At 45.6% G+C, this 23,499-nt stretch overlaps 8 protein-coding genes and 1 long non-coding RNA gene across 14 annotated transcripts; 6 read left to right on the top strand and 3 right to left on the bottom strand.

Moving 5' to 3' along the window:
* The first annotated feature begins 2,123 nt into the window (after window positions 1-2,123).
* LOC116801676 lies at window positions 2,124-2,804 on the top strand. Its single transcript, XM_032722657.1, has 2 exons — window positions 2,124-2,342; window positions 2,403-2,804. Exons 1-2 carry the CDS (start codon window positions 2,238-2,240, stop codon window positions 2,802-2,804), a joined length of 507 nt encoding a protein of 168 aa, XP_032578548.1. The 5' UTR covers window positions 2,124-2,237.
* A 397-nt stretch (window positions 2,805-3,201) lies between these two features.
* On the top strand, window positions 3,202-4,254 carry LOC6613762. The gene is made up of 4 exons (XM_002038195.2): window positions 3,202-3,420; window positions 3,481-3,780; window positions 3,853-4,028; window positions 4,101-4,254. The coding sequence occupies exons 1-4, from the start codon at window positions 3,316-3,318 to the stop codon at window positions 4,159-4,161; spliced, it is 642 nt and encodes a 213-aa protein (XP_002038231.2). The 5' UTR covers window positions 3,202-3,315; the 3' UTR covers window positions 4,162-4,254.
* Window positions 4,255-4,275: 21 nt separating this feature from the next.
* Window positions 4,276-7,211, bottom strand: LOC116801651 (V-type proton ATPase 116 kDa subunit a). The gene is made up of 4 exons (XM_032722526.1): window positions 6,976-7,211; window positions 4,977-6,848; window positions 4,671-4,914; window positions 4,276-4,614 (listed from the first exon to the last, which is right to left on the bottom strand). The coding sequence occupies exons 1-4, from the start codon at window positions 7,126-7,128 to the stop codon at window positions 4,349-4,351; spliced, it is 2,535 nt and encodes an 844-aa protein (XP_032578417.1). The 5' UTR covers window positions 7,129-7,211; the 3' UTR covers window positions 4,276-4,348.
* A 491-nt stretch (window positions 7,212-7,702) lies between these two features.
* On the bottom strand, window positions 7,703-16,478 carry LOC6613760 (V-type proton ATPase 116 kDa subunit a). 4 transcript variants are annotated; one of them, XM_002038193.2, is made up of 6 exons: window positions 16,236-16,478; window positions 10,649-10,786; window positions 8,955-10,582; window positions 8,636-8,894; window positions 8,339-8,573; window positions 7,703-8,278 (listed from the first exon to the last, which is right to left on the bottom strand). In XM_002038193.2, the coding sequence occupies exons 2-6, from the start codon at window positions 10,763-10,765 to the stop codon at window positions 8,013-8,015; spliced, it is 2,505 nt and encodes an 834-aa protein (XP_002038229.1). In that variant the 5' UTR covers window positions 10,766-10,786; window positions 16,236-16,478; the 3' UTR covers window positions 7,703-8,012. The 4 variants fall into 4 exon arrangements, with proteins under 4 accessions (XP_002038229.1, XP_032578420.1, XP_032578418.1 ...); XM_032722529.1 differs by lacking the exon at window positions 16,236-16,478 and adding an exon at window positions 13,970-14,126; XM_032722527.1 differs by lacking the exon at window positions 16,236-16,478 and adding an exon at window positions 13,899-14,092.
* A 54-nt stretch (window positions 16,479-16,532) lies between these two features.
* Window positions 16,533-17,124, top strand: LOC116801653. The gene is made up of 3 exons (XR_004362148.1): window positions 16,533-16,723; window positions 16,790-16,834; window positions 17,002-17,124. It is a non-coding gene; the product is annotated as an uncharacterized LOC116801653 (long non-coding RNA).
* A 35-nt stretch (window positions 17,125-17,159) lies between these two features.
* LOC6613758 (vesicle transport through interaction with t-SNAREs homolog 1A) lies at window positions 17,160-17,903 on the top strand. The gene is made up of 2 exons (XM_032722537.1): window positions 17,160-17,479; window positions 17,540-17,903. The coding sequence occupies exons 1-2, from the start codon at window positions 17,327-17,329 to the stop codon at window positions 17,747-17,749; spliced, it is 363 nt and encodes a 120-aa protein (XP_032578428.1). The 5' UTR covers window positions 17,160-17,326; the 3' UTR covers window positions 17,750-17,903.
* A 15-nt stretch (window positions 17,904-17,918) lies between these two features.
* LOC6613759 (WD repeat-containing protein 37) lies at window positions 17,919-20,256 on the bottom strand. Its single transcript, XM_032722531.1, has 3 exons — window positions 19,843-20,256; window positions 19,181-19,742; window positions 17,919-19,123 (listed from the first exon to the last, which is right to left on the bottom strand). Exons 1-3 carry the CDS (start codon window positions 19,994-19,996, stop codon window positions 18,376-18,378), a joined length of 1,464 nt encoding a protein of 487 aa, XP_032578422.1. The 5' UTR covers window positions 19,997-20,256; the 3' UTR covers window positions 17,919-18,375.
* A 309-nt stretch (window positions 20,257-20,565) lies between these two features.
* On the top strand, window positions 20,566-22,124 carry LOC116801652 (cyclin-Q). 2 transcript variants are annotated; one of them, XM_032722533.1, is made up of 4 exons: window positions 20,566-20,583; window positions 21,035-21,137; window positions 21,204-21,348; window positions 21,409-22,124. In XM_032722533.1, exons 2-4 carry the CDS (start codon window positions 21,055-21,057, stop codon window positions 21,958-21,960), a joined length of 780 nt encoding a protein of 259 aa, XP_032578424.1. In that variant the 5' UTR covers window positions 20,566-20,583; window positions 21,035-21,054; the 3' UTR covers window positions 21,961-22,124. The 2 variants fall into 2 exon arrangements, with proteins under 2 accessions (XP_032578424.1, XP_032578423.1); XM_032722532.1 differs by lacking the exon at window positions 20,566-20,583 and adding an exon at window positions 20,745-20,833.
* A 325-nt stretch (window positions 22,125-22,449) lies between these two features.
* On the top strand, window positions 22,450-23,499 carry LOC6613757 (glucosidase 2 subunit beta). Of its 2 annotated transcripts, none has more exons than XM_032722534.1 (3): window positions 22,450-22,657; window positions 22,736-22,923; window positions 22,989-23,499. In XM_032722534.1, exons 1-3 carry the CDS (start codon window positions 22,541-22,543, stop codon window positions 23,305-23,307), a joined length of 624 nt encoding a protein of 207 aa, XP_032578425.1. In that variant the 5' UTR covers window positions 22,450-22,540; the 3' UTR covers window positions 23,308-23,499. The 2 variants fall into 2 exon arrangements, with proteins under 2 accessions (XP_032578425.1, XP_002038226.2); XM_002038190.2 differs by having other exon boundaries at window positions 22,452-22,657; window positions 22,718-22,923.

Raw genomic sequence — 23,499 nt, 5'->3', positions numbered from 1 at the left:
TCTGCTATGATAAAATTATATTCTACGGAATGGATATCCGTTTCCCACATAGAACTTGCTCATGAACTCCACCCAAGCGCAATGTGTCCAGGAAGGCGGAAAGACCCTCCATCATGTCCATGATAGCGATGGTGATAAACTTCCAAACGGCGAAGATGAAAAACAGCCCAATGGCGCCCATGTAGCCGTTCATCTGAAGTCCCATCGCCAGCACCATAGTCCACAGCACCTCCGAGAGCTCTGAAATAAGATCTTCATGAAGTAACGAAATCAATTACTGACTTGGCAGATTCTTACGGGCATGAGCTAAGGACAAGGCCCAGAGACGAAGATATGAGGCCGTGTGGGAGATGGTACTAAGGATATATTCGATTGGATGGCCTGATGGATCCGTCTCCGTCTTGAAACGCACCATGTCGATGAACATAATCAGGACCGAGGGCGCACATACAGGAGTGTCGGCCTCCACGTCTGTGGTTGGACTGTACTTGACCCACTTGTAGAACATCATGAAGCACATGTAGCCGAACATGAGAAGCAGGAAGAGAACCTGGGGCACGAACTGCAGGATTTCTTAAAAAATAGAAAATTCTCCACCGACATGCACCGAAAAGAATGCAACTCCAAATCAATAATCTCGCATGACTGCGGAGCCGGTGGGAAGTCATCCTTTAGATCGAGCACCTTGTGACCCTCCTCGTTCAACTCGGCGCTTACGTAGCGGATCCGGGCTGCTGTTTATCGCAGCGTCTCACCATGCCAATAAATTTTCGCATCCAGAACACTTCGTTCACATCGTTGTAAGGAGGATTCACATGGAGCTGAACCAGGGTATCCGCAAAGCCCACTACCGCCAGTCCCAAAAGAACGAAACAATAATGCCACATGGTTTAATCCAGAATTACGAATGGAAAGACCAAGACCGGAGACCTCCTCCACAACTGACCGGAGTTTCACAATTATTAAATAAACTCCCCCCTCGACCATTTACATCTGATTTCGCTTCCCTCCGCAAGAATTTTCCGCTGAGCGCTGCCCTCAATATGATGACCTTCTTGCAACGGGTTATACTCTTAGAGTTATACTCTTAGAGTAAAGGGTTTACTAGATTCGCCGAATCAAAGACACTAGAATAACAAGATGCGTAACGCCATACGAATTTTTGGCACACGATTTTTTCGCCGTGACTCTAGAGGTGGCTCCAGGCTCTCTCGAGTTTTTGTTCGAGTGCGAGAGAGCGGAGAGCGCTACAGCGAACAACTCTTTTCTACGCATACAGTGATAGCAGACGACGTGTGCACACGTATGCTCATGCATTGTAAATTTGACAAAATATGCCCTTCACCGTAGAAGTTCTTCGACTTTAAATCTATATTATTTTTGATCAATTGGCTCCACGCCAAAAATTCTTGTTTTGCATTTCCTTAACTTTATTATTATTTAAATAAAGCTTAGAAATAGTAATCGCCGAATCATAATATCGCAAAATAAATTTCAAAATGACTTTATAGTAGAATATTTGTCATTAGAGTATTCAGCTTGCGACGTGTGAAAAATTAATAAGGCAATGATTGTTGAGTGCTTGTGTCCGGACTTAGTGCCTCCAGATATGACTTTTGCAATAAACAGTTTTCATATTTTTATTTATTTTATAAATTTTTATTTTCTACTACGTATTATTTTTATGAAATATTTATTTCTCAATGTTATGTCTTCTTTTTGTTAAATGTATGTTTAAAATTGCAGTAGTTATAATAATTTCCTTTGATGTTACATACAACATACAAGAACAATTTTTATTATTTAAAATTCACATTCGATTCAGTTGTTTTTCAGTTTTTATTCTAGTGTCTTTGGCCGAATGGTGTGAAACATGTAAAAGAAGATATTTATATTTTGATCAGAGTCACAAGCCATTCGATAATATATGAATAATTGTCTACCAATTTCAGATTTGGAAACTATTAAAGTTATGGAGTACTGGTGTTCTTTGATTAAAACATAAATATTTCAAATTGTAAATTGGTGTAAATTTAAAAAGCGCGCTCATCAACAGATCTATCACCAGTAAGTGTGCAGAATATTAAGTAGTTGTTATCGTCATCGACCTATCTGCTGTTTTCCAACACTAAGTTTGCCGCCATTTTGTACCTTAAAACTGAAATTTCGCCAGAACTTGAATAGAATTACAATTATTCTTACAATTAAACAAATTGTAATCCAAAACTAAATGAGCAATGGGTAGTAACCAAGATTGGAACAAGGAAGACTCCAAAACTGAGGTCCCACCTGAGGAAGATGACCAAGTGACTGCATACATTGAGAAATCTGTGGCCCAATTGGTAACTTAAGAAAGGAAACATTTTTAGATAAAATTCTTATGCATTTTGATATTATTGTAGTGCTCCGAAAATGGTCACCGTACCGCGCTGGTTGATGAAAAGAAGAAGGTGTTGGATGTCCTGATCGCCGAGAAGTACACCACTTTGAACGACTTGATCCACGTCCCCAATCCCCAGAATCTTGTGGATGACATCAACTTTCTGCATACCAAGAACGGAAAGATCCTGGAGAGCCTCAATCAGGCGGTCACCGCCAAGAGAAACGTCCCCCAGGCCTACGATGCCCATTGCAAGAAGGCCCTCAAGGACAAAGTCGAGATGCAGCAGCGGAACCAATGCTTCGATGAGTTTACCGTGATGGTATGTAATCTTCTCAAGAAACCAGTAACTTTGAAGATCTGTGAAATTCTATACAAATGTTTTCTATTTCAGAACCACCACGTTATGTCTTCTTTTTGTTAAATGTATGTTTAAAATTGCAGTAGTTATAATAATTTCCTTTGATGTTACATACAACATACAAGAACAATTTTTATTATTTAAAATTCACATTCGATTCAGTTGTTTTTCAGTTTTTATTCTAGTGTCTTTGGCCGAATGGTGTGAAACATGTAGAAGAAGATATTTATATTTTGATCAGAGTCACAAGCCATTCGATAATATATGAATAATTGTCTACCAATTTCAGATTTGGAAACTATTAAAGTTATGGAGTACTGGTGTTCTTTGATTAAAACATAAATATTTCAAATTGTAAATTGGTGTAAATTTAAAAAGCGCGCTCATCAACAGATCTATCACCAGTAAGTGTGCAGAATATTAAGTAGTTGTTATCGTCATCGACCTATCTGCTGTTTTCCAACACTAAGTTTGCCGCCATTTTGTACCTTAAAACTGAAATTTCGCCAGAACTTGAATAGAATTACAATTATTCTTACAATTAAACAAATTGTAATCCAAAACTAAATGAGCAATGGGTAGTAACCAAGATTGGAACAAGGAAGACTCCAAAACTGAGGTCCCACCTGAGGAAGATGACCAAGTGACTGCATACATTGAGAAATCTGTGGCCCAATTGGTAACTTAAGAAAGGAAACATTTTTAGATAAAATTCTTATGCATTTTGATATTATTGTAGTGCTCCGAAAATGGTCACCGTACCGCGCTGGTTGATGAAAAGAAGAAGGTGTTGGATGTCCTGATCGCCGAGAAGTACACCACTTTGAACGACTTGATCCACGTCCCCAATCCCCAGAATCTTGTGGATGACATCAACTTTCTGCATACCAAGAACGGAAAGATCCTGGAGAGCCTCAATCAGGCGGTCACCGCCAAGAGAAACGTCCCCCAGGCCTACGATGCCCATTGCAAGAAGGCCCTCAAGGACAAAGTCGAGATGCAGCAGCGGAACCAATGCTTCGATGAGTTTACCGTGATGGTATGTAATCTTCTCAAGAAACCAGTAACTTTGAAGATCTGTGAAATTCTATACAAATGTTTTCTATTTCAGAACCACCACGATCTAAAGAAGACCATACTTAACACTAAGAAAGAAACGCAAGAAATTCGCGCTAAGACGGCTCTAAAGACCGAGGAGCTCAAAAAGAAGCGAGAACATATTAACACCACCCAGGAGTCAATTGCTAATGATATCCGTGTTCTAGGTCAGATCGAACATGAGCTCATGTGAGTAACTATTATAAGGCAAAAAAAAAACCTTACAAGAAAATGTATTCCAAATGTTTGTTTTTTCCACAGTGAAATGATCGATGACCTAAAATCCAAAATTTTTTCACTTCAAGTCCAGGAAAACAAATAACATTTGAACAAGTCCACAAGTCCACAAGTCCATTGGAAAATAAGGTCCCAAATAATACCTCATCTTCCTAAAAGACATTGCTTCGTTTTCTAAATAATTTGACAAATAAAGTACTTCATAGTATTTTGTAATGCTTTTTTAATTAAATCTTTTTCAGGAGGGAACCACTATGGCTCCCCTAATGATTCTAATCATCTTCGACGACGATCAAAATATCCTTGAAACAGAATGGAGTGAACGGATATCCGTTTCCCACATAGAACTTGCTCATGAACTCCACCCAGTGCAAGCGCAATGTGTGCAGGAAGGCGGAAAGACCCTCCATCATGACCATGATAGCGATGGTGAAGAACTCCCAAACGGCGAAGATGAAAAACAGCCCAATGGCGCCCACGTATCCGTTCATCTGAAGTCCCATCGCCAGCACCATAGTCCACAGCACCTCCGAGAGCTCTGAAATAAGATCTTCATGAAGTAACGAATCCATTACTGACTTGGCAGATTCTTACGGGCATGAGCTAAGGACAAGGCCCAGAGACGAAGATATGAGGCCGTGTGGGAGATGGTACTAAGGATATACTCGATTGTGTGGATGGCCTGGTGGATCCAGATCTCGCTCATCGGCTCGTCATCCTCCTCGCTGTGTCCTCCCGACTCGTGGGCCTCGGCTACCTCAGTGATGATGATCTCCTTGCCAGTGGTCACCTCTATCTTCTCTACGATCTCGTCCACTTCCACCACTGGTCCAGCAGGCTAGAAGGTATATAGATATATTACGAGGTAATTGGGTAATTATCACAGTCCCAATAACTTACCCTGTTGCGGCGTTGGTATTTAATGTATAGAGGTTTTCCAAGCAGAATCCAGGGAATGCAAAGAAGGGCCACCACCAGGAAGATCATCTCCAGGTTCTTTTGAATGGGGAACATATTGACATCACAGCCTGGCAGGGCCGTCTCCGTCTTGAAAAGCACCATGTCGATAAACATTATCAGGACCGAGGGCGCACATCCAGGAGTATCGGCCTCCACGTCTGTGGTTGGACTGTACTTGACCCACTTGTAGAACATCATGAAGCACATGTAGCCGAACATGAGAAGCAGGAAGAGAACCTGGGGCACGAACTGCAGGATGATGTAGGCGTATTTCTTAAAGAATACAAAATTCTCCACCGACATGCACACGCCAAAGACCATGTGTAGCACTCCAAAGATGATCGACAGTTTCATCTTGTAGGTGTTTAGGAAAATGATCTTGTTCGAGGCCGACTGCCAAATGGGATCGATGCCCATTGGGTAAACACCACGAGTGGCTACCGAAGGGTTCAGCTGCAGCGTGGGATTGGTCAGCACAGTGGTTCGATTGTACACATTGACCCAGCGAGTGCCAAAAACATTAATCGACTTGGAAAAGATGTCGTTATAGTGGAATCCAGTGTACATAGCGAACAGACCCATCAGCATGATAATATATCGTCCGGCGAAGAAGATGGTCCAGATCTCGCCACCTCGCTTCTTGGACAGCCGTTTTTCGTCGATCACCATCCACAAACCCAGAAGGAAGAGGATTGTTCCGTGGCCCATATCTCCGAACATCACCGCAAACAGAAAGGGGAAAGTGATGCAGGTGTACAGACCAGGGTTCACCTCCCTGTAGCCAGCGATTCCATAGGCATCAATCAAGTTTTGGAAACCACGTGTAAACTTATTGGTCCTGAAGTGGGTTGGTGGCTCCTTCTTGGTGTCCAATACGTTGATGAACGAAGGCACAGTGCTGCCCACACTGGCTGATCCTGCAGCCAGAGCGACCTCGACCAGCTCCAGTTCTCTCTTGGGCACCCAACCTTCGCCAATCAGGCACTTGCTGCCCAGATCCACGTTGAAAAGGTTCAACGTATGGTAGATGCCCTTCATCTTCTTGACCATGGCGCTCCAGGTGGGTAGCTGTTTCAAGGCAGCCTGCAGGACGCAAGTCCTGTGGTCACTCGTCTGGTTAATGATAACCTGGAGGTCCTCCAGTCGGGTCCTCACATTCTTGACCATCTCCTGGCGCTCGGAGTGTGAGCTGGGACAGGGATACATGTGGGCATGGAAACCAGTGCACACCTTGCGGATCCTGGCCTGCAACTGGTCGCCCTGGAAGAAGACCACGAAGACGCTCTTGTGCAGCACATTGCCAGTCTTGGGATCTGTTAGAGCCACATCAACATCGCAACGGCGAACAAAGACATTGCCCCGGGAAATACGCCAGAGCATTCGCTCGAAGGCGTACTCCCTCTCCCTGCTGATTACGCCAGCCACGAATCCCAGATGGCCATTGGACTTCTCGGGATCGCGGTGGGTGCCCATCTTATTCAGATCAAAGTTGTGCGACTCCTGGTCCGAAAAGAACTGATCGGTACGCTCCAGCACTTGGATCATCTCGCTTAGCTCCAAGTAGCTGGTCTGCAGGTTCACATTGTTGGCAGCCAGCTCCAGGATTTCTGTCTCTGTCTTCTCCAGATGCAACTCCAAATCAATAATCTCGCGTGGCTGCGGGGCCGGTGGGAAGTCATCCATTAGATCGAGCACCTTGTGACCCTCCTTGTTCAACTCGGCGGTTACGTAGCGGATCCGGCGCTCCAGTTCATCGCAGCGTCTCACCTCGCCAATAAATTTTCGCTGCTGGGCGTTTATTTTCGCATTCAACTGTTTGAAAGATGATAAAAGATTTCAGAATCATACCGAGGTCAACTTTTTAATCTGGACACACACAACTATGGTATCACATTTATGTTATCCTTGATCCTTGATACTTTTTTTTGGCAGCACTTACATCACGGAACTGAACACATCCCACTTCGCCCAAGGCGGCAATTGTATCGTAGGCTGCCTCCGGCTGCAGATACATTTGCACCAAGGACATCACCTCGCTGCGGAAGATGCTGTTGCTCTCCTTATTGGAGCCGCAGCTCCACCACTTGGACATGATAACTGATCCTGTTGCTCCTTGGGGTAAAAGAATTCCGGAGTGGGCTCCTCACTTTCAGAGCACAGCTGACGAACTGATCGGTCTGGTCACTTGACTTGGACGAGGAAGGTTCCGTGGCATTTGCTGGCCCACGAGCAACTTTACCGGCTTATCAGTGCAGGCGAGTTGCCCACCCTGGATAAATATTTGGGGAACTTGGTGCCCAATCGAGCCATCCATCAATGTGATGGAATGCCCGTTACCCCTATTGCGGTTTCCCTCACCATGACTGTTCCTTATCAGCGGTTACCTTACCTTTGGCTGTAAAGCTCAACCATTTGGACTTAAAAACCAATTGTCAGTCGCTTACGAATTAATTTCCTACTCAATACATTTACAAGTCAATTTATACACATAGGAACTTCTGTAAATAATACAAACTATAAAGATAATATTGTCTATCTGTATCTGGGCGTGAAACACATTTGTGGACATCCCAAAAGAATGCTATAAAAAAATGAAATTCAATAAAGTATAAGAACTGTGGTAGATAAGCTGTGGGGTTTGAGTTTTCAATGAATTCCAACAAGTCTTCGTTCTCTTCTTTGCTGTATATTTATTACAATTATTATTTGTATAAGTAGTTATTTATAACAATGAATATCAAATTATTGCTTTCGAAACGGTTTTTGAGAATACTAGGCACAACTCAAAAGGGGAATACTTTGACTACAAATGGAATACACAACGGAGGATACAAAAATGTGGGAAGAGCACCACAATACTGACAATATCCAAAAAATTAAACAAAACAAAAACATTTAACAAACAATCAAAATAGTTCGGGCTGCGGGTATAAATGTGTATACATGTTTCCCTAGTTTGAGCACATTTGGATGGGTTTACTCCTCCTCCTCGCCATCGAGAATGGCCTTGAAGCTGAACGGCTGGAAGGCGTAGCCCATTCCCTCGTAGAACTTGCTCATGAACTCCACCCAGTGCAGACGCAGGGTGTGCAGGAAGGCAGACAGACCCTCCATGAGGACCAGGATAGCCAGGGTGAACAAGCACCAGGCGCCGAAGATGATGAATAGACCAATGGCACCGCCCACGCCGGACATCTTAAGGCCCAGGGACAACACCATTTGCCACAGCACCTCGGAGAGCTCTGCAATTCGCGAGTTATTAGTTAGTTTATCAAAAAGAATTGAGGTCTAGAAATATTTACGGGCGTGAGCCAGGGACAGAGCCCAGAGACGCAGATAAGACGCCGTGTGCGAGATGGTACTGAGCACGTATTCGATGGTGTGGATGGCTTGATGGATGTAGATTTCGCTCATCGGCTCATCGTCATGGCCATGGGCACCACCGGCATTCTCCTCGTTTCCAGAGAATCCTGTGGGCAGAGGAGTCTCGCCTTCGGCTAGTTCCATGTTGCCGGTCAACTGACCATTGTGATTGGCCTGCGAGAGAGAATTGGCAATTAATACTGGATCAGCTTAAAATATTTAAATGAGAAACCCACATGAGCCTTGTTTTTGCGGGTGAATTTGATGTACAGTGGCTTGCCCAGAAGCATCCAGGGAATGCAGCACAGGGCGATGAGCACAAAGGCCTTCTGCAACTGGGGCTGTGACTCGAACATGAACTCGTTGCAACCCTTTGGCGGCTCAGTGTTCTTGAACAACATCATGTTGATGAACATGATCAGCACGGAGGGAGCGCATCCAGGAGTTTCTGGCTGGAAGCTAGTCCTAGCGTTATAGCTGAACCACTTGAAGAACCTGCACACAAAAGCACTCGTTAGATAAAGAAGGGAGTAAGCTATTTACAGGTAAACTCACATCATGAACACCATGTAGCCGAAGAGCAGTAGCAGGAACAGGATTTGGGGTACGAACTCCAAGAAAATGGAGGCGTAACGCTTGAAGTGGGTGAAGTTAACGACCGACATGCACACGCCGAACACCATGTGCAGCACTCCGAAAATGATCGACAGCTTCATCTTGAAACTGTTGAGGAAGATGATCTTGTTATCAGCCAACTGCCACACGGGATCCATTCCGAAGGGATAGACACCCACGGCGGAGCTGTTGGGCGGCAACTGCAGGTTCGGGTTGGTCAGGACAGTCGATGTGTTGTAGTTGTTGAACCAACGTGATCCAAACAGGTTCATCGACTTTGAGAAGACATCGTTGTATACCAAACCAGTGTACATGGCAAACAGACCCATCAGCAGAATGATGTAGCGACCGCCGAAGAAGATGTTCCAGATCTCACCACCGTTGCGGATGCGAGCCAGCTTGCGCTCGCACAAAACCATCCAAGCTCCGAACAAAACCAGAATAAGGCCGTGACCCAAATCGCCGAACATCACGGCGAACAGGAAGGGGAAGGTGATGCAGGTGTACAGGGCGGGATTGCACTCTCTGTACGAGGCCACTCCGTAGGCATCAATCAGATTCTGGAAGCCACGGGTAAACTTGTTGGTTCTGTTAAAGGTCGGTGGCTGCTCATTGGTGTCGATCACGTTCAGGAACGAGGGTATGGTGCTGCCCACAGCAGCAGATCCATCGGACAGAGCCTTTTGGACAACGGGCAAATCATTGGTGGGCACCCAACACTCGCCAATCAGGCACTTCTTGGTCACGTCCATGTTGAAAAGATTCAGCGTGTGGTAAATGGCCTTCATCTTCTTGACCATGATCGACCACGAGGGCAGATTCTTGGACACGGTGGCCAGGACGCGGCTACGATGATCCTCCGTCTGGCTAAGGACCAGCTTCAGATCCTCCAGGCGGGTGCGCACGTTGCGAACCATTTCCTCGCGCTCGTTGTGCGAGCTGGGACAGGGATACAGGGAGGCGTGGAAGCCAGTGCACACCTTCTTGATACGGTTCTTCAGTTGCTCGCCCTGGAAGAAGGCCACGAAGACGGTCTTGTAGATGGGATGACCGGTGGCCGGATCGTTCAACGGTTCGTCCAGATCGGAGCGCTTCAGGAAGACATTGCCCCTGGAGATACGCCACAGCATACGCTCAAAGGCGAACACTCGCTCCCGGTTAATTACACCGGCAACGAATCCAAGCCGGCCACGGTGTTGAGCAGCAGCATCGTTGTCTCCTCCAGCTCGGTTGGAGGAGTCCAGGTTGAGAACCTCCTGGTCGGAGAAGAAGCCCTGCGTGTTCTCCAGCACCTTGCGCAGCTCGGTCAGCTCCAGATAGTTGGACTTCATGTTCACCTCGTTCTGGGCCAGCTCGATCATCTCCGACTCGGTCTTCTCCAGATGCGCCTCCAGATCGATGATCTCGCGTGGATTGGGCGCACGCGGAATGTCATCCTGGATGTCGGGCAGGACGATGCCGTCCTTCTTGATCTCCGTCTCGATGTAGCGGATCTTGCGCTCCAGCTCATCGCAGCGACGCACCTCGGTGACGAACTTCCGCTGGAAGGCGTTCACGTTCACATTCAACTGTTGGTCAAGATAGATATATTATCTGATTAGTCGCGGTATCTCGCAAAGACAATCCGTACTTACGTCGCGGAACTGCACGCAGCCAGTTTCGCCCAGCTCAGATACGGAGGTATATGCGGCCTCTGGCTGAATGAACATCTGGCAGAGTGCCATCTCCTCACTACGGAACATGTCCCCCATCTTGGCGACTGCTTACGTTCCCTGTGGGCGAAAGGAGGATTTTGGGGGGTGGTGGTAAGTTTCGGCATTCCGCAGACGTGCAATTAAAATAGGGAAAAGCTGCTTTTCAGTCGACGACAACGTTTTGTTTTCGCCCTCAGTGAATGTTTTGTCTGGGTCACAATATCGTAAACGATAAACAAGTCGCAGCACTAAGAGAAATAGTGTTAGAAAGGGGTCTTTTACTATGAAAGTATATGTTTAAAAGGAACTTCAGATCTATTTGCTATCTATCTGTTATGTATCTTTTTACCAATTCTTTCATTTCTTTCTTATTAATTAGATTTTCTATATTTCAGAAAATATTAATAAATTTTTTCCCAGTGCTACTTCGCCCGCTATTCAACCCGAGATATTTATGTATATAAGAATTTTGCCGGCTTGCTTTGCAAATCATTTTATTTATTTGTCTTTCATTTGTTTTCCTCTGCTGCGGAAAGGCAATCACTCTATTTTCAGCTCCATATGGCGCCCGGACCTGGCCAAAACTCAACACACATGTTTTGGCTTTCAGTGCGACTAGCGGAGAGTCAATATTTTGGGATCCAAATATGCATCGATTGCTCAATTACAACACCTTGTCACGTTCTACGCCCCTGAAATTAACTGCTAAATCACGTAACTTCAAACGGATCGTTAAGTGCAAATGAATTTCAAACTCGTGGCGACTCTTCAAGGTCTTTTCCAATCAAATTGAAGATCGCATAAAATGCTTAACAAGGGAAAAGTACCGAAAAGAATGAGAAAACATATGGTATACAAAAGGAGTTAAACAGCGGAAGTGATTCAACGGTTATCGCACTTTCAAAACGATATAGGGAGTGGGACTTATCATATTATGATGGTTCCACTTTATAGTAATTACCCATCTTTGATATGAACAATCGTTTAGATATTTTATTTGTATGGTCGCATTCATTGCTCACTGCTCATTGGGATAGTACCAGTTTATCTTGACTCATTTCTTGCTGCGAGGCGCATGTTGTTGTCCCATGTCCCCAAAATGTCATTCCCTGGAGTTGGTAATCTGGAAGGGTGAGCACTTGGCAAGGCCATTTTCACCGCAATCTTAACTTATTTGCTTGAGTTATCTTCAGACTCGCTGCAACAGTGTTTACGGTCGAAGAAAACATTTCTTATCGCCCATGTCGACCGTAAATGCATTATTTCTAGACTTTCTTTCTCAACTCGAAAAATCAGGCAACATATGAGGATATATGTATCTGCAGATGAGCAAATATAAATTATGGTTCAGCAAATGAACTGATAATTGTAACATTATCAAGAGCGGGCCATGTGCAAATGGAGTTGACTTCTACCAAAAATCGGTGGATACAGATAATGCCAGTAATTACTGTTTTTGATTTAATTGAGCGGGTGGGTTAGTTGGTCTGTGGGTGGGTGACATATGGTGCCGGCGAGGAAGTGGTGGGGCAGGTCCTGGGAAAGGGCATTGGTCCGTAGTCACAACCAGTCACCATTCCGGTGTCTGCACTCGAGAGCATTCCGCCATTTCGCCTGTGTACACACAGACGACAGACACAAAGGTTTGTTGTGACATCATCGGGCCAAACAGTCAACGACACGGCGACGTCAGCCTCGCACATTATCGAACTTTAATGGCTCACCCGGATCCCCGAGATCCCTGGATCCCGTCCAAGTGGCCAGTCCCCCATTTCGCGGCAGCAGGAAAATTAGCTTTTGCTTTTTGCGGTACACACATAAAACGAATGATGTGTTATTATATGTGAACACATTTATGCAGAGGTGGCAGGCATTAAGAACAAAACATTGGGCATTTGTTCTCGAGTAAAGATATCTCTATAGCTAATTTTTAATATAGCAGTTTAATGTAATTCCATTGAAATTGAATCAATAATAATGGAATCCGCAAGTATTTGCGAAAGATTATGAATAGTAAACTCTTGCGTTTGCAAAAATATTCATAATGTTGGAAACTCTAAAGCCCAATATGTCATACTATAGAATAATAAAACCCTTGGGTGGCCGCCAAGACAATTGGACAGTAGCCAGTATGGGAACGTCATAGATATCCATCGACAAACCCAACCCAGAGCTATTGGAGCTACATCAATCATGTGACCAACTAAAGTCGGATGGGTGGAGAAGGGGGGCTTGAAACGAGAATTCTGGGGATTGGAATTGCATATGACTCCTCAATCTGATCCGCGTCCACTTTGTTTATATGCTCCCTATCGCCTGTTGCTTCCCTTCGAGCGTCGCCATATCTTTCGAGCAGTTTCAGCGTTATGCTTTTATTTTATCAGCTCAGCCAGCATTTATGTAGGTTGACACATTGTTGTTCTGTGCAAGAATCGTTGGCTGTCACCAGTTTGCTAAAAATAGCAGAGTCATGAAATTCGCAGCCTAATTGCTCCTATTATTAATTAGGAATATGCCAAGTTCTCAGTTGGTTAAGGCTCATTTTAGAATGTTTGTCGGGCAATTGTTTTTTCAACATCTTTATGGCATTATTAAATTACTATTGGCGTGTGCCAAGGTGGGGGAAATCCTTATAGAGCGGTTCTGTCCAATTTAAAGCGGCTACTTGTTAAATTTATAATGCAATTTGGCGGTGTTAACTATTAACGATGTTAAGTGGCGCAATTTCAAACCACATTTGAAGGATTTCCCATGGTTCAATGGTGTGCATTTTTAAACACACTAGTTCAGGGCATTTCTAGTACTTGGCTTAATAATACATTCAAGAACAAACTTATAGACCAATTAGGTTCTAGAAATTTATCAATATTTTAGTGTTGTATTCTTTCTAAGGCGTAGAAAATAGCGAATGGGAAAGCTTCCTATTTATAATTCATTGTTTGGCTAACTTAATATTGAAGGTTTATCACTTAAAAGCGGAAATAGATATGGCTCAGACTTTAACCTAGGAATTATATGTAGATATTAAACCTATTTACATACAAAGTTTTATATTACTCTCTGAACTCAATATGGAATTGGTATATTATATTACAGATATGTATATTGCTGGGCAATACATAAGAACAAAGCTCAGCTTCTAATTATAATAAAAGCAATAAATTAGTATAAATTCACATGAAAACCGTACCTCCGGCGACGAGAATTACCTTCAAAACTCGATTGGCTTCAAAAAAAACCGGTAATACAATTGTAACTCGCCTGCTCAAATGTTGTTTAGTGATTCAACGAGCGCACTTTCATTTATAATAAATTCAACCAAAAGTCCAGTTTCCAATTGCGATAGCCCAATATCGCAATATCACAGTTCACACGCACAGCTCGAATACGAAAAAAACACTGAGCCAGCTGAGAGGCAACTGCTAACTGCTAACTGTAAACCAGTTCGACTTCAAAACAACAACTAAGTGGCGTTCGCTCTCTTCGCCTTCTCTTTTCTCTCCCGCTTTCTTCTCTCCTCCTCTTCGCTGCTCTGCTCCTCGCTTTGTTGGTCACTTTCGTGAGTGGACTCTAGTGTGGGTGCGCCTACCACTATGTACAGGTTAACTTTTATTGTTTCTAAATGTCCAGAAGTCTTTGATTAAAATAATTACTTATTACGACAATAAGTGAAGGTGAAATGTAAGACTTAATACGTCTCAAATTGCAATAAGAGCCTTAGCTGTGAGAACAATAATAATATTCACTGAGCGGAGCGACTTAAGCAAGCTGCACTGTACTTCAGATGCAATGTTGTTGTTTTAGTTGTTGTTGCTGCTCCTTGGCTGTCACACGCGAGTTGTGGGTGAGCCTTAATCACATTTATTCGTCGGTGAGCGGAGAGGGAGGGGCTGAGTGGGCGGAGGAGCGGCGCCGAGAGAGCGAACGAGCGGTTGACATTGACAACCCCCTTTTTTGCTGTTGGGAGCGGGCGCACGCCCATGTGTGAGTAGGCTAATATCGCTACACTTCGAAGTTTCGTTGAATTCGCGCTCTGTTTTGTTTGCTTCTCTCTTTATCGCTCTGCGCTTTGGCTCTCCCGTTCGCTATTTGTTGTTAATTCGAATACGAATATAACTTCTAGTTTTAATGGTGCCTTTGCGCTCGGTTTTATGACAAAACCATTTTTTTCCACTGCGGGTAATTAAGAACTCGCTGGCACGAATAACCGAACCAATTCAATGTGAATCCACAGTGGAGGCGATCGAGAAACAAAAAGAGTCCGCACTCATCTTTTATTAATGCCAATTGTCAATTCAATTCATTTTCTTCAACTGCTTCTGTGCGAAGAAACCTTTTCATTGCGTCACAAATATGATTATGCCCCTATGACACTGCACTTATTATCGAACTAATGGGGGGAATTCAAAATTATATAGCGCTGTAAAACAGAAGCCAGCTAGCTAATAAATTAGCTAGTATCAGCTCCTTATAAATAGCCTTTTTACGCAATTTCCTGAGGTTATAATATTGTATACCTAGTGTCATAGGAGCACAGAAAAATAAGCCATCAAAGTCTGCATTATTTCTCTTGAAGTGCAGTGTTTGCCGACCACTCCGCCGATAAGCTATGTACATATAGAGTTACGTAACTGGAGATCGGCGACTCGAGTGGCCGGGCTGTGGCTTTATATAGCTAATTAATTGGACGATCGACCAGGAGCACTTGTGCAGCTCGGCAAAATACTATACTTGAGATGTGAAACTGCTAGATTTCTGGAATCGATCTGATTTTCCCCATTCATAAACTGGGTCTGCGACTGTGGCTAATCAGCGCAATACTGATTGATCGATGGGAAGTGCCATTGGACAATTTAAAGAGCGATCCATAAATCATAATCGACTGGTATTTATTGTGCGCTATTCGCAACTACTCGAGCCCAGCTTTTCGAGTTTCCGTTCCAGCTGAAGATCTTTGTGAGGGCAAGGCTTCTGGAAACCGAGACCCCGAGAAAAAGATCACATGATAGTAGCCCCCCATATGATTATGATGATTGCATAAAACTCGAAAACTCGCGACTTTGCAAAAGAGAGCGCGACTCACAGATACTCTGGAGAGTATCATATTCACATGACAAGGGTCGACTAACACACACACACATTGCGAACGTAGTAGGTGCGTACCTGAGTATCTCAGAGATACTCGGGGCTTACGAAAGAGATAGCGCTGCGCGTATCTGCCGCTCTGACTTTAGCTGCGACTTCTGGCAGGTGTTTGCACAATGGGTCCCATGACAGGTGTGCCCCGCAGCCCCCAGTAAGCTCACTTCTCCGACTAGTAGCTGTCAGCAGCCAGCATCACGTGCCAAAGTGCATTCAAATTGGGCTTAATTGCACATACTCCCCGCTGCCAAAGCACGTGCTTTGGATGGCTCTTTTACAGGGCATATGGGATATATACGGTTGGATAACCTGTGGCACAGCTTTTACACCTTGAACCCGCTGGGTTTTTCCAGTTGCTTCGAGTTTTCTCGAGTTTTTCGCTTACCTTCACAGCTCCGAAAACGCTTTTTATGTCAAAGACACACCAGATTCGATTCCCCGCGAGTGCGAGCGATAAATTTAGAACTTGTTTGTTGCCGAGCGAGAGTATCTTTATTCGAATCTGAATCTGAATCGAGCGCAGCACACGTCTGCTCACCGCCAGCGATCGACTGCGTTTAAATTTGGCACTCGCTGCCGCCGACTTCGGTTCGAAAATCTCGCGATCGCCTCGAAATGCCTCGCACTCTCTGTTACTCAGCACTCAGAACCCTGTGAATTCAGACGGCTCTCGCGGCGCGGGCATGCCAACTATGTATGATCGGTGGTCGTTATCGCAAATCAGAAATCAGAAATCGACAAATACCCGTACTAAAGTGAAAATCCTCGAGTGCTACATATGTACATATGTCCGCATTGTGTAGGCATCGCCACCGCCACCGCCACCGCCACCGCCACCGCCTCCATTGTCAATTTAAATTAATAACGCTTCAAGTGAGTAATTCCCTGTTCTAGATAAGTCGAGTTGATATTGACAGTTGTTTGTTTTGGTTTTGTCAGCCACTATAAATCGACCCACCAGAAGGCCCTAGCAACTGGAAAGGGGTGCGTATGCGATCGATCTTTGGCTAAAATGGGCCTCTATTTCTGGCCAACGGACCTGCTTCCTCCTGTCGGCCAAAAATATGGCCAATTAGCCAATCGGTTTCCAAAAACCTTATCTGTCTTAGGATCAACCAATTAATCACCATTAATATGTGATATTTTTGCAGCAACTAGATGTACTTGTTGATAGTGAGTATGCCATTCTCTAAATAATCAATTGAACTTACACTTCCAAGAATTTAAACTTTTAATTAGAAATTCGAATATAAAATAATATTAAGCTAATTTGCTAACAGTTTTCATTTTAAATTTAAAATGTTTTAAGTGCTGTAAAGTGCATAAAGTGTTAACAGGTGGCTCCACGGATAACGCGTTAGTACCATAACAAATGGTGCCTTCACTGCATCGCTCAATACGGCCACACTTTGCCTTTGTTTTGTTTTGATATTCCCACTGCATCGCATTTAATTTTTTAAAAGCTGTTACCAAATTATGTCCTACGCCGGCTATAGCCAGCTGCCCAGCGGCAGCGACCAGGAGCAGGCGCAGCTCGCGGCCAGCACCTACGACGTGCTGCAGCGGACGACGGACAGTATCCAGCGATCCAACCAGATTGCCATCGAAACGGAGAACATGGGGGCGGAGGTAATTACCCGGAAACTGGCCATTAACAGGGCTTACTAATGCTGGCTTACGCATCAACAGGTGCTCGGGGAACTGGGCGAGCAGAGGGAGTCGCTGCTGCGCACCACGCGCCGCCTGGAAGACGCCGATCAGGATCTGTCCAAGTCGAGGGTCATCATCCGGAAGTTGAGCAGGGAGGTGCTCTACAACAAAATCATATTGATTCTGATCATCATCCTCGAGGTGGGCATACTCGTTGGCCTGCTGGTGCTAAAGTTCGCTCACCTGTGAGCCAATGCCAATGCCATTCTATTCGAAATTAGTAGCCACCAAATAGGCGATGGACTATATATATGTATTAATCGTTACGAATGCTTTGCCCTAGTTAATAAGTATGAAAATGTATATAAAGGAAACCAAAAAATATATACTCCACTAAAATGCACTTCAAATTTAAAGGTCAGTTTTAGGATATACCCAGCGACGAATCGGGTGCTTGATTATGTTTATTCATGTTGGCTAAAGCGTTAATGCCTTAGACGTCTATAATATGTATTATGGTAGTAAAACACAGATAAAATCGGATCTGGAAATCGGAAGCTCTGCACTCCGAAGCCTTTAGCCCAGTCCCAACGCATATATGTATGCTATAACAATGATAATATGTAGTTCGTGCAGCACGCTATGCCACGACTATTTGGCAAAAAGCAACGATAATTACACTCAGTGGGCGACAACTAGATAGTAGAACATCCTGAACAATGTCTGCATAATACTTGATCTATGATAAACGATTACATATATGTAAGTATGTGGGCATCGCAATGCGGATGCTTCTTTGTTCGAGAGATGTTTCGGATTTCGCAGAGCTGCGCCTCTCATTCCTTTGGTGCAGCAGCTCTCCGCTTCAGCCGCCTTCAATTGTCCTTCGGAAGAACGATGGACCAGCCAAAAACGCGGCGATCGAAGCCACAGGAGAAGAGGTCGCAATCCAGCAGCGGCTCCTCCGCCCACGCTACAGACGACACCATCCGTCGGTGGCCCTGCCGACTGGTCCGTGGCAATCGGGCGACTCTCTGCCCGTTCAAATCGAACAGCCGGATCTGCCGATTGTCATGCGGTATGCCGATAATTCCACCAGTGGAGACCGCCAAACGATTGACCGATGAATCCGTTCGGATGGTGGCCAGAGCGGATCGCATGTTGCGCAGCTCCCAGACCTTGATTGTGCGATCATCTGATCCGGACACCACCTTGTCGTCGCGTGCGAACACACTGGACGTAACCGTTTCCGTGTGCCCTTGGAAGACGGAGACAGCTGGGATTGCGTCTCGAAAGTCCCACAGACGGAACGTGGTGTCCCTGGAAGCGGTGACCACCAGGCGCTGAGTGGGATGTGCCGACACGTGGGTAAGCTCGTGGTCGTGCCCAGTGAGCGGCTGCAGTGGCAAGCCTGTCTCTACGTCCCACAGAATGGCAGTCCGATCCCAGCTGCCCGTGATGATCTGATCCATCGAAGAGAGCCAATCGGCGGCCACTACCACTGAAAGATGACCGCCGGGGCCTGTGAACTCGCAGAGCGGAGTGCGCAAGGTGTCTACACGATCGCGATCTTCCACTTGCTCATCACTGTCGTCCAGTTCCTCCTCTGATGAATGGCCCTTCCTGAAAATCATGCAACAAATATTAATCTACTATAAAATATATTGCAAAGTTACTAACTTGGGCACTTCCCAGTTGACGGCCGCCTGCCAGATATGGGCAGTTCCATCACCGCTGCCGGTGAGCACGAGATCTCGCTGCTGATGGAACTTGATGGAGTTTACGGAGCCGGCGTGCCCTTGGTACTGCAACAGGCACCTGGCGCTCTCCACGCCCCAGATGCAGGCCGTGTGATCGGCGGAGGCGGTGCCAATGATGGGTTGTCCCGCCTTGGCGGCCACCTGCCAGATGCCATCCTTGTGGCCGCCGAATTCTCGCACCACTGTGCTGACCACTGTGGGCGCCTTGAAGCTGGACACGATGCGGCTGGTCTGGGCCTTGATCTTGTTGCTGGCCTTGGCTTTGCTGCCGCCGGTAGCGCTGCTTAGTTTGGCCTTCAAGCTCTTGTGTGTGCTGGATGCGGCAGCCAGGAAGCTGCCCGCTACCTCATCCGTCTGGGTGGGAGGCGTGGCCAACGCTGCGGATGAGGCCTGAGTGCTCATTGAACCTCCTGCTGCGGATCTGGCATCGGGTGGAATCAATGACTCCTTGGTGGCGGTGGCTATATCCAGCTTCTCCTGCACTATAACATATGTAAGCAATAAATATTAAAGTTTTTAAAATTATTTTCTGATTATTAAGTTGATTAGGTTGTGTATTGTATGTACATATATGCTACTCACGGGCCTGGTTCTCCAGATACAACTGCTCGAACTCCCGCTCGATCTGGGCGAAGAGGACGTGCAGGCGTGCCCGGAATGGTGCATCCTCCGGAACGGCGGCCACGTCTTCCGTCAAACTGGTTAAGCGCACAGCCCGTGTCTTGCTAGCCTTCATGCTTCTCTTTTCGCCTCTTTGTTGTGTATCTCGCAAGTGATTTTCTGAGCCGAGCTGGTCGACGATATCCGTTTCCTGGTGGGCAGGGCGCCCGAGGGAATCCAATTAGTGGTCGGGGGTTGCAGACTCGCGCTCTATTGATCCATCTTCCGCTGCTGGCGATACATTTGCCTCTTTGGCTGACTGGGGAACTGCTGTTGCACTTGGTATTCGCAATGATAATATACTTATTACGGGTGTTGATGTGCGCGGGGGGCGCAGGCGGAACAGCTGGCGATGGAGGTGTGTGTATCGAGTGTTATCGATGTGCGATTATCGCACTATCGGCGATAGTGCAAAATAATAATTTTGAAATTGCATTTTATATATTTAAATTAAAAAACAAATAAGTGTATAGGTGTAAAAATTAGCTGAAAATACTTAGTATACAGTTGGCATTTATTAAATTATAATAATTTTCAATGAAAACACCATCTATAAAAATGTACATGTGACTAATTTTATTTTGTTCAGTGCACTTTGGCTTGAGACCTAGTGTTGAGCAACGATTAATTTATTTAGCTGACTTTCAAATCTGACACGTGAAGGTAAATAAATTTGAATATAAATGTAAATCTATGGATCAACGATTTCTGGTAATTATTTATAAGGGTTGATTATCATGTATAACCCTTTGAAACGGAAGTATTATACTTTATCAACACTGTGTATTTGAACAGCTGTTTGGCCCGTAGTTGTAGGTACTATTTTTGAAAACACCATTGGAGGTTCCGAGACAAACAAATCAGGCACCGTTTTATTGGATCCCAATCGAACAGCTGACTTACCTTTCGGCCCGTTAGTTTTCCCGATCGCCCTGCATATGATACCATATCTCCCATTACAGCGCTGCAGTCCAATCAAACCGGTTTGTCGCCTTTCGACTTTTCGGTGGTCTCAGTTCACAACCATTTCCCCAACCAGTCCAATTGCTTTTATCTTGCTCCTCGAGTGTCAACGAAATCGCTTAAATCCACCCACCTCCATCCTTTCATTCAGTTCGGCCTAGGAGTAGCAGCATGAAAAACGTTTTGGATGTCATGTCGATGCAGCAGCACGTGGAGTTGAACAAGGCGCAGACCATGAAGCCCATCGACTATCGGTAAGTTGGATGATCCAATCTAAAGATACCACCAATGTATACATATCTGTGCCATCTGTGCCGCAGCAAAATGAACAAACCCGGCGTGGTGCCGATGTACATCTTCGAGTGCGCTGCCAAGTTGAAAATGAAACCGCTGACGGCGGCCTGTGCGGCCATAGTGTTCCATCGTTTCTTCCGGGAGGTCAAGGCCAGCGACTACGATGAGTTCGTGAGTAAATAATGCCCCCAAATCGAATCCACCTCATGAGAAACCTTCTGGAATCCAAAGCTCATTGCCGCGGGCTCACTGTACTTGGCTGGCAAAATCAAGGAAGACGAAAGTGTCAAGATACGCGATGTCATCAACGTGGCATACTGCACCCTGAACCGGGGCAATGATCCAGTCGACCTGAACGATGAGTACTGGTCGATGCGGGATGCCATTGTCCAGGCCGAGCTGCTCATCACGCGCACCCTGTGCTTCGATCTCAACATAGATCTGGCCCACAAGTACTTACTACACTACATGAAGACCCTACAAGACTGGGTGGGCACCGAGGTGTGGAACTCGGTGCCCATTGCCAAGGCAGCCGCCTCGTATCTGCAAGACTTTCACCACAGCGCCAATATCCTCAAGTTCAAGCCCACCCATGTGGCCATTGGGTGCCTGTCGCTCGCTCTCCAGACCTACGGCATCCAGGTGCCGCTCACCGACGAGTCCGACGAATCCGCCATGTGGTACAAGCCCTTGGTCAAGGACTTCACCAGAGAGAACCAGTGGGAGATCATCGAGAACGTGATCGAGGTCTACAAGAACGAGGGCTTCCTGAATGCCACCTAATCCCTGCGAGAGACTGCCAAAACCATTCCTTCTACCATCTGAACTTATTTATTTTCCCCTCGCACCTCATAAACCAATCTCAGATTCTACTAGACGTATGCTCAAATGTCCAATGCATTTACATCATGCCCTTGCCAAATCAAATAAATCGACCGGTAACGAAATGCTTATGTGATCGGAGGGCGAGAGTACTTTTACCTATCAGCGGAGACGATAGATCTAAAGTTTACTACTTATTTATACAATGATTCAATAAACAATTGTTCTGTGAAAAATTATATTGTTAATGGAAAGATAATTCGATTCAGCGGAAATGCAATTGAGGTGCTTGGCGCTTTTATTTTAAACAAATTAATTATTCTTTTAAGCTGTTAAAAGTTATACAAGCAAAATTACACTTCAGCAACAAAATTTAAATAAATCGCTCTGTAGCTGATTACATTTTCCCGGGATGGATGGCAACCCTAAGCCCCAGCCCATCAGTGTTGTCTAACGCATGCATGTACAAAAACAATGCTAGTTCGTAAACAAAACATATTTTTTATACATTACTTGGCCAGAGCGAAAAAACAAGGACAATATGCGTAAGACGTGGGTGAAGCGGGAGAATATATACTTCAAGCCCTTCTACAAGCAGAAGTCGAAGATGTTCCTGCTGCTGATCTTCTTGGTCGGAATTTCCTTCATCGCGTATCAGGTGAGGGTCTCGCAAGGATTTGCCTGTGCACGGTGTTTAATGTGTAAACAATAACGATAGGCCTTCTCGCTGAACCAGCTGCCTGGAGTGCCTGCTCCGTGGAATCTGCAGCAGATCAAGCGCAAGCACCAGCAGATGATGCAGTCGCTGGGCAGCAAACAGCGCGACGTGGACGACTTCGATGGCGGAGGCGCCGATGCAGTTGCTCCGGCAGGCGGTGAAACCTCAGCGGTTGCGGGTCACGAAGATCCCATCAAGATTGTCAGGTGTGTATCCTTGATGCATTGTTGCTGGCTTGGAAAAATTTCTTATCGTTGTCTTTATCCTTTAGGGGCACACGGCTCTTCGACTATGACGCCTACAAGCCCAACTTCGAGGGCAAGTTCCGGTGTCTGGACGGCTCCAAGGAGATCCCGTTCGACCACCTGAACGACAACTACTGTGACTGTGAGGAGGACGGCAGCGACGAGCCCAGCACGAACGCCTGCGCCAAGGGGCGATTCTACTGTCGCTACCAGAAGCGGCACATCACGGGCCGGGGCCTGGATATCTACGTGGCCAGCAGCCGCATCAATGACCACGTGTGCGACTGCTGCGACGGCAGCGATGAGTGGAGCACGGCGACCAAGTGCCCCAACGACTGTGCGTAGTCGTAGGCACGCGGGAACCCGTTCCCATTCCCATTCCTCTTCCAACTCCTCCACCTGTGCACCCAGGACACCAATCTCAAGGATGAAGCTGTCTGGCGGCGCATCACAAGCGATATTTTTTGTACGAGTACAATAGAATTGTAATTTATTTTAAAATAAGTAGATTGAATAAAAGAAACGAATTCCAAGAAA

Source organism: Drosophila sechellia, chromosome 3R (assembly GCF_004382195.2).
Source record: "Drosophila sechellia strain sech25 chromosome 3R, ASM438219v1, whole genome shotgun sequence".
Classification (NCBI taxonomy): domain Eukaryota; kingdom Metazoa; phylum Arthropoda; class Insecta; order Diptera; family Drosophilidae; genus Drosophila; species Drosophila sechellia.
The sequence above is the reverse complement of the archived record's forward strand: the minus strand, read 5'-3'. Positions and strand labels throughout refer to the sequence as shown.

What these genes read in the sequence shown, in the direction of transcription:
- LOC116801676 (XM_032722657.1), top strand. Translation starts at nt 2,238, where the DNA reads ATGGGTAGTAACCAAGATTGGAACAAGGAAGACTCCAAAACTGAGGTC. An exon ending in AGAAATCTGTGGCCCAATTG is followed by an intron (nt 2,343 to 2,402) that starts GTAACTTAAGAA and finishes ATATTATTGTAG; the next exon opens with TGCTCCGAAAATGGTCACCG.
- LOC116801652 (XM_032722533.1), top strand. Translation starts at nt 21,055, where the DNA reads ATGAAAAACGTTTTGGATGTCATGTCGATGCAGCAGCACGTGGAGTTG. An exon ending in ATGAAGCCCATCGACTATCG is followed by an intron (nt 21,138 to 21,203) that starts GTAAGTTGGATG and finishes TCTGTGCCGCAG; the next exon opens with CAAAATGAACAAACCCGGCG. An exon ending in CCAGCGACTACGATGAGTTC is followed by an intron (nt 21,349 to 21,408) that starts GTGAGTAAATAA and finishes TGGAATCCAAAG; the next exon opens with CTCATTGCCGCGGGCTCACT.
- LOC6613758 (XM_032722537.1), top strand. Translation starts at nt 17,327, where the DNA reads ATGTCCTACGCCGGCTATAGCCAGCTGCCCAGCGGCAGCGACCAGGAG. An exon ending in CGGAGAACATGGGGGCGGAG is followed by an intron (nt 17,480 to 17,539) that starts GTAATTACCCGG and finishes ACGCATCAACAG; the next exon opens with GTGCTCGGGGAACTGGGCGA.
- LOC6613757 (XM_002038190.2), top strand. Translation starts at nt 22,541, where the DNA reads ATGCGTAAGACGTGGGTGAAGCGGGAGAATATATACTTCAAGCCCTTC. An exon ending in TTTCCTTCATCGCGTATCAG is followed by an intron (nt 22,658 to 22,717) that starts GTGAGGGTCTCG and finishes CAATAACGATAG; the next exon opens with GCCTTCTCGCTGAACCAGCT. An exon ending in GATCCCATCAAGATTGTCAG is followed by an intron (nt 22,924 to 22,988) that starts GTGTGTATCCTT and finishes TTTATCCTTTAG; the next exon opens with GGGCACACGGCTCTTCGACT.
- LOC6613759 (XM_032722531.1), bottom strand. Translation starts at nt 19,996, where the DNA reads ATGAAGGCTAGCAAGACACGGGCTGTGCGCTTAACCAGTTTGACGGAA. An exon ending in GTATCTGGAGAACCAGGCCC is followed by an intron (nt 19,743 to 19,842) that starts GTGAGTAGCATA and finishes CATATGTTATAG; the next exon opens with TGCAGGAGAAGCTGGATATA. An exon ending in GTCAACTGGGAAGTGCCCAA is followed by an intron (nt 19,124 to 19,180) that starts GTTAGTAACTTT and finishes CATGATTTTCAG; the next exon opens with GAAGGGCCATTCATCAGAGG.
- LOC116801651 (XM_032722526.1), bottom strand. Translation starts at nt 7,128, where the DNA reads ATGTCCAAGTGGTGGAGCTGCGGCTCCAATAAGGAGAGCAACAGCATC. An exon ending in GATGTGTTCAGTTCCGTGAT is followed by an intron (nt 6,849 to 6,975) that starts GTAAGTGCTGCC and finishes TCTTTCAAACAG; the next exon opens with TTGAATGCGAAAATAAACGC. An exon ending in AATACCAACGCCGCAACAGG is followed by an intron (nt 4,915 to 4,976) that starts GTAAGTTATTGG and finishes TATACCTTCTAG; the next exon opens with CCTGCTGGACCAGTGGTGGA.
- LOC6613762 (XM_002038195.2), top strand. Translation starts at nt 3,316, where the DNA reads ATGGGTAGTAACCAAGATTGGAACAAGGAAGACTCCAAAACTGAGGTC. An exon ending in AGAAATCTGTGGCCCAATTG is followed by an intron (nt 3,421 to 3,480) that starts GTAACTTAAGAA and finishes ATATTATTGTAG; the next exon opens with TGCTCCGAAAATGGTCACCG. An exon ending in TCGATGAGTTTACCGTGATG is followed by an intron (nt 3,781 to 3,852) that starts GTATGTAATCTT and finishes TTTCTATTTCAG; the next exon opens with AACCACCACGATCTAAAGAA.
- LOC6613760 (XM_002038193.2), bottom strand. Translation starts at nt 10,765, where the DNA reads ATGGGGGACATGTTCCGTAGTGAGGAGATGGCACTCTGCCAGATGTTC. An exon ending in GCTGCGTGCAGTTCCGCGAC is followed by an intron (nt 10,583 to 10,648) that starts GTAAGTACGGAT and finishes CTTGACCAACAG; the next exon opens with TTGAATGTGAACGTGAACGC. An exon ending in CCCGCAAAAACAAGGCTCAT is followed by an intron (nt 8,574 to 8,635) that starts GTGGGTTTCTCA and finishes TCTCTCTCGCAG; the next exon opens with GCCAATCACAATGGTCAGTT.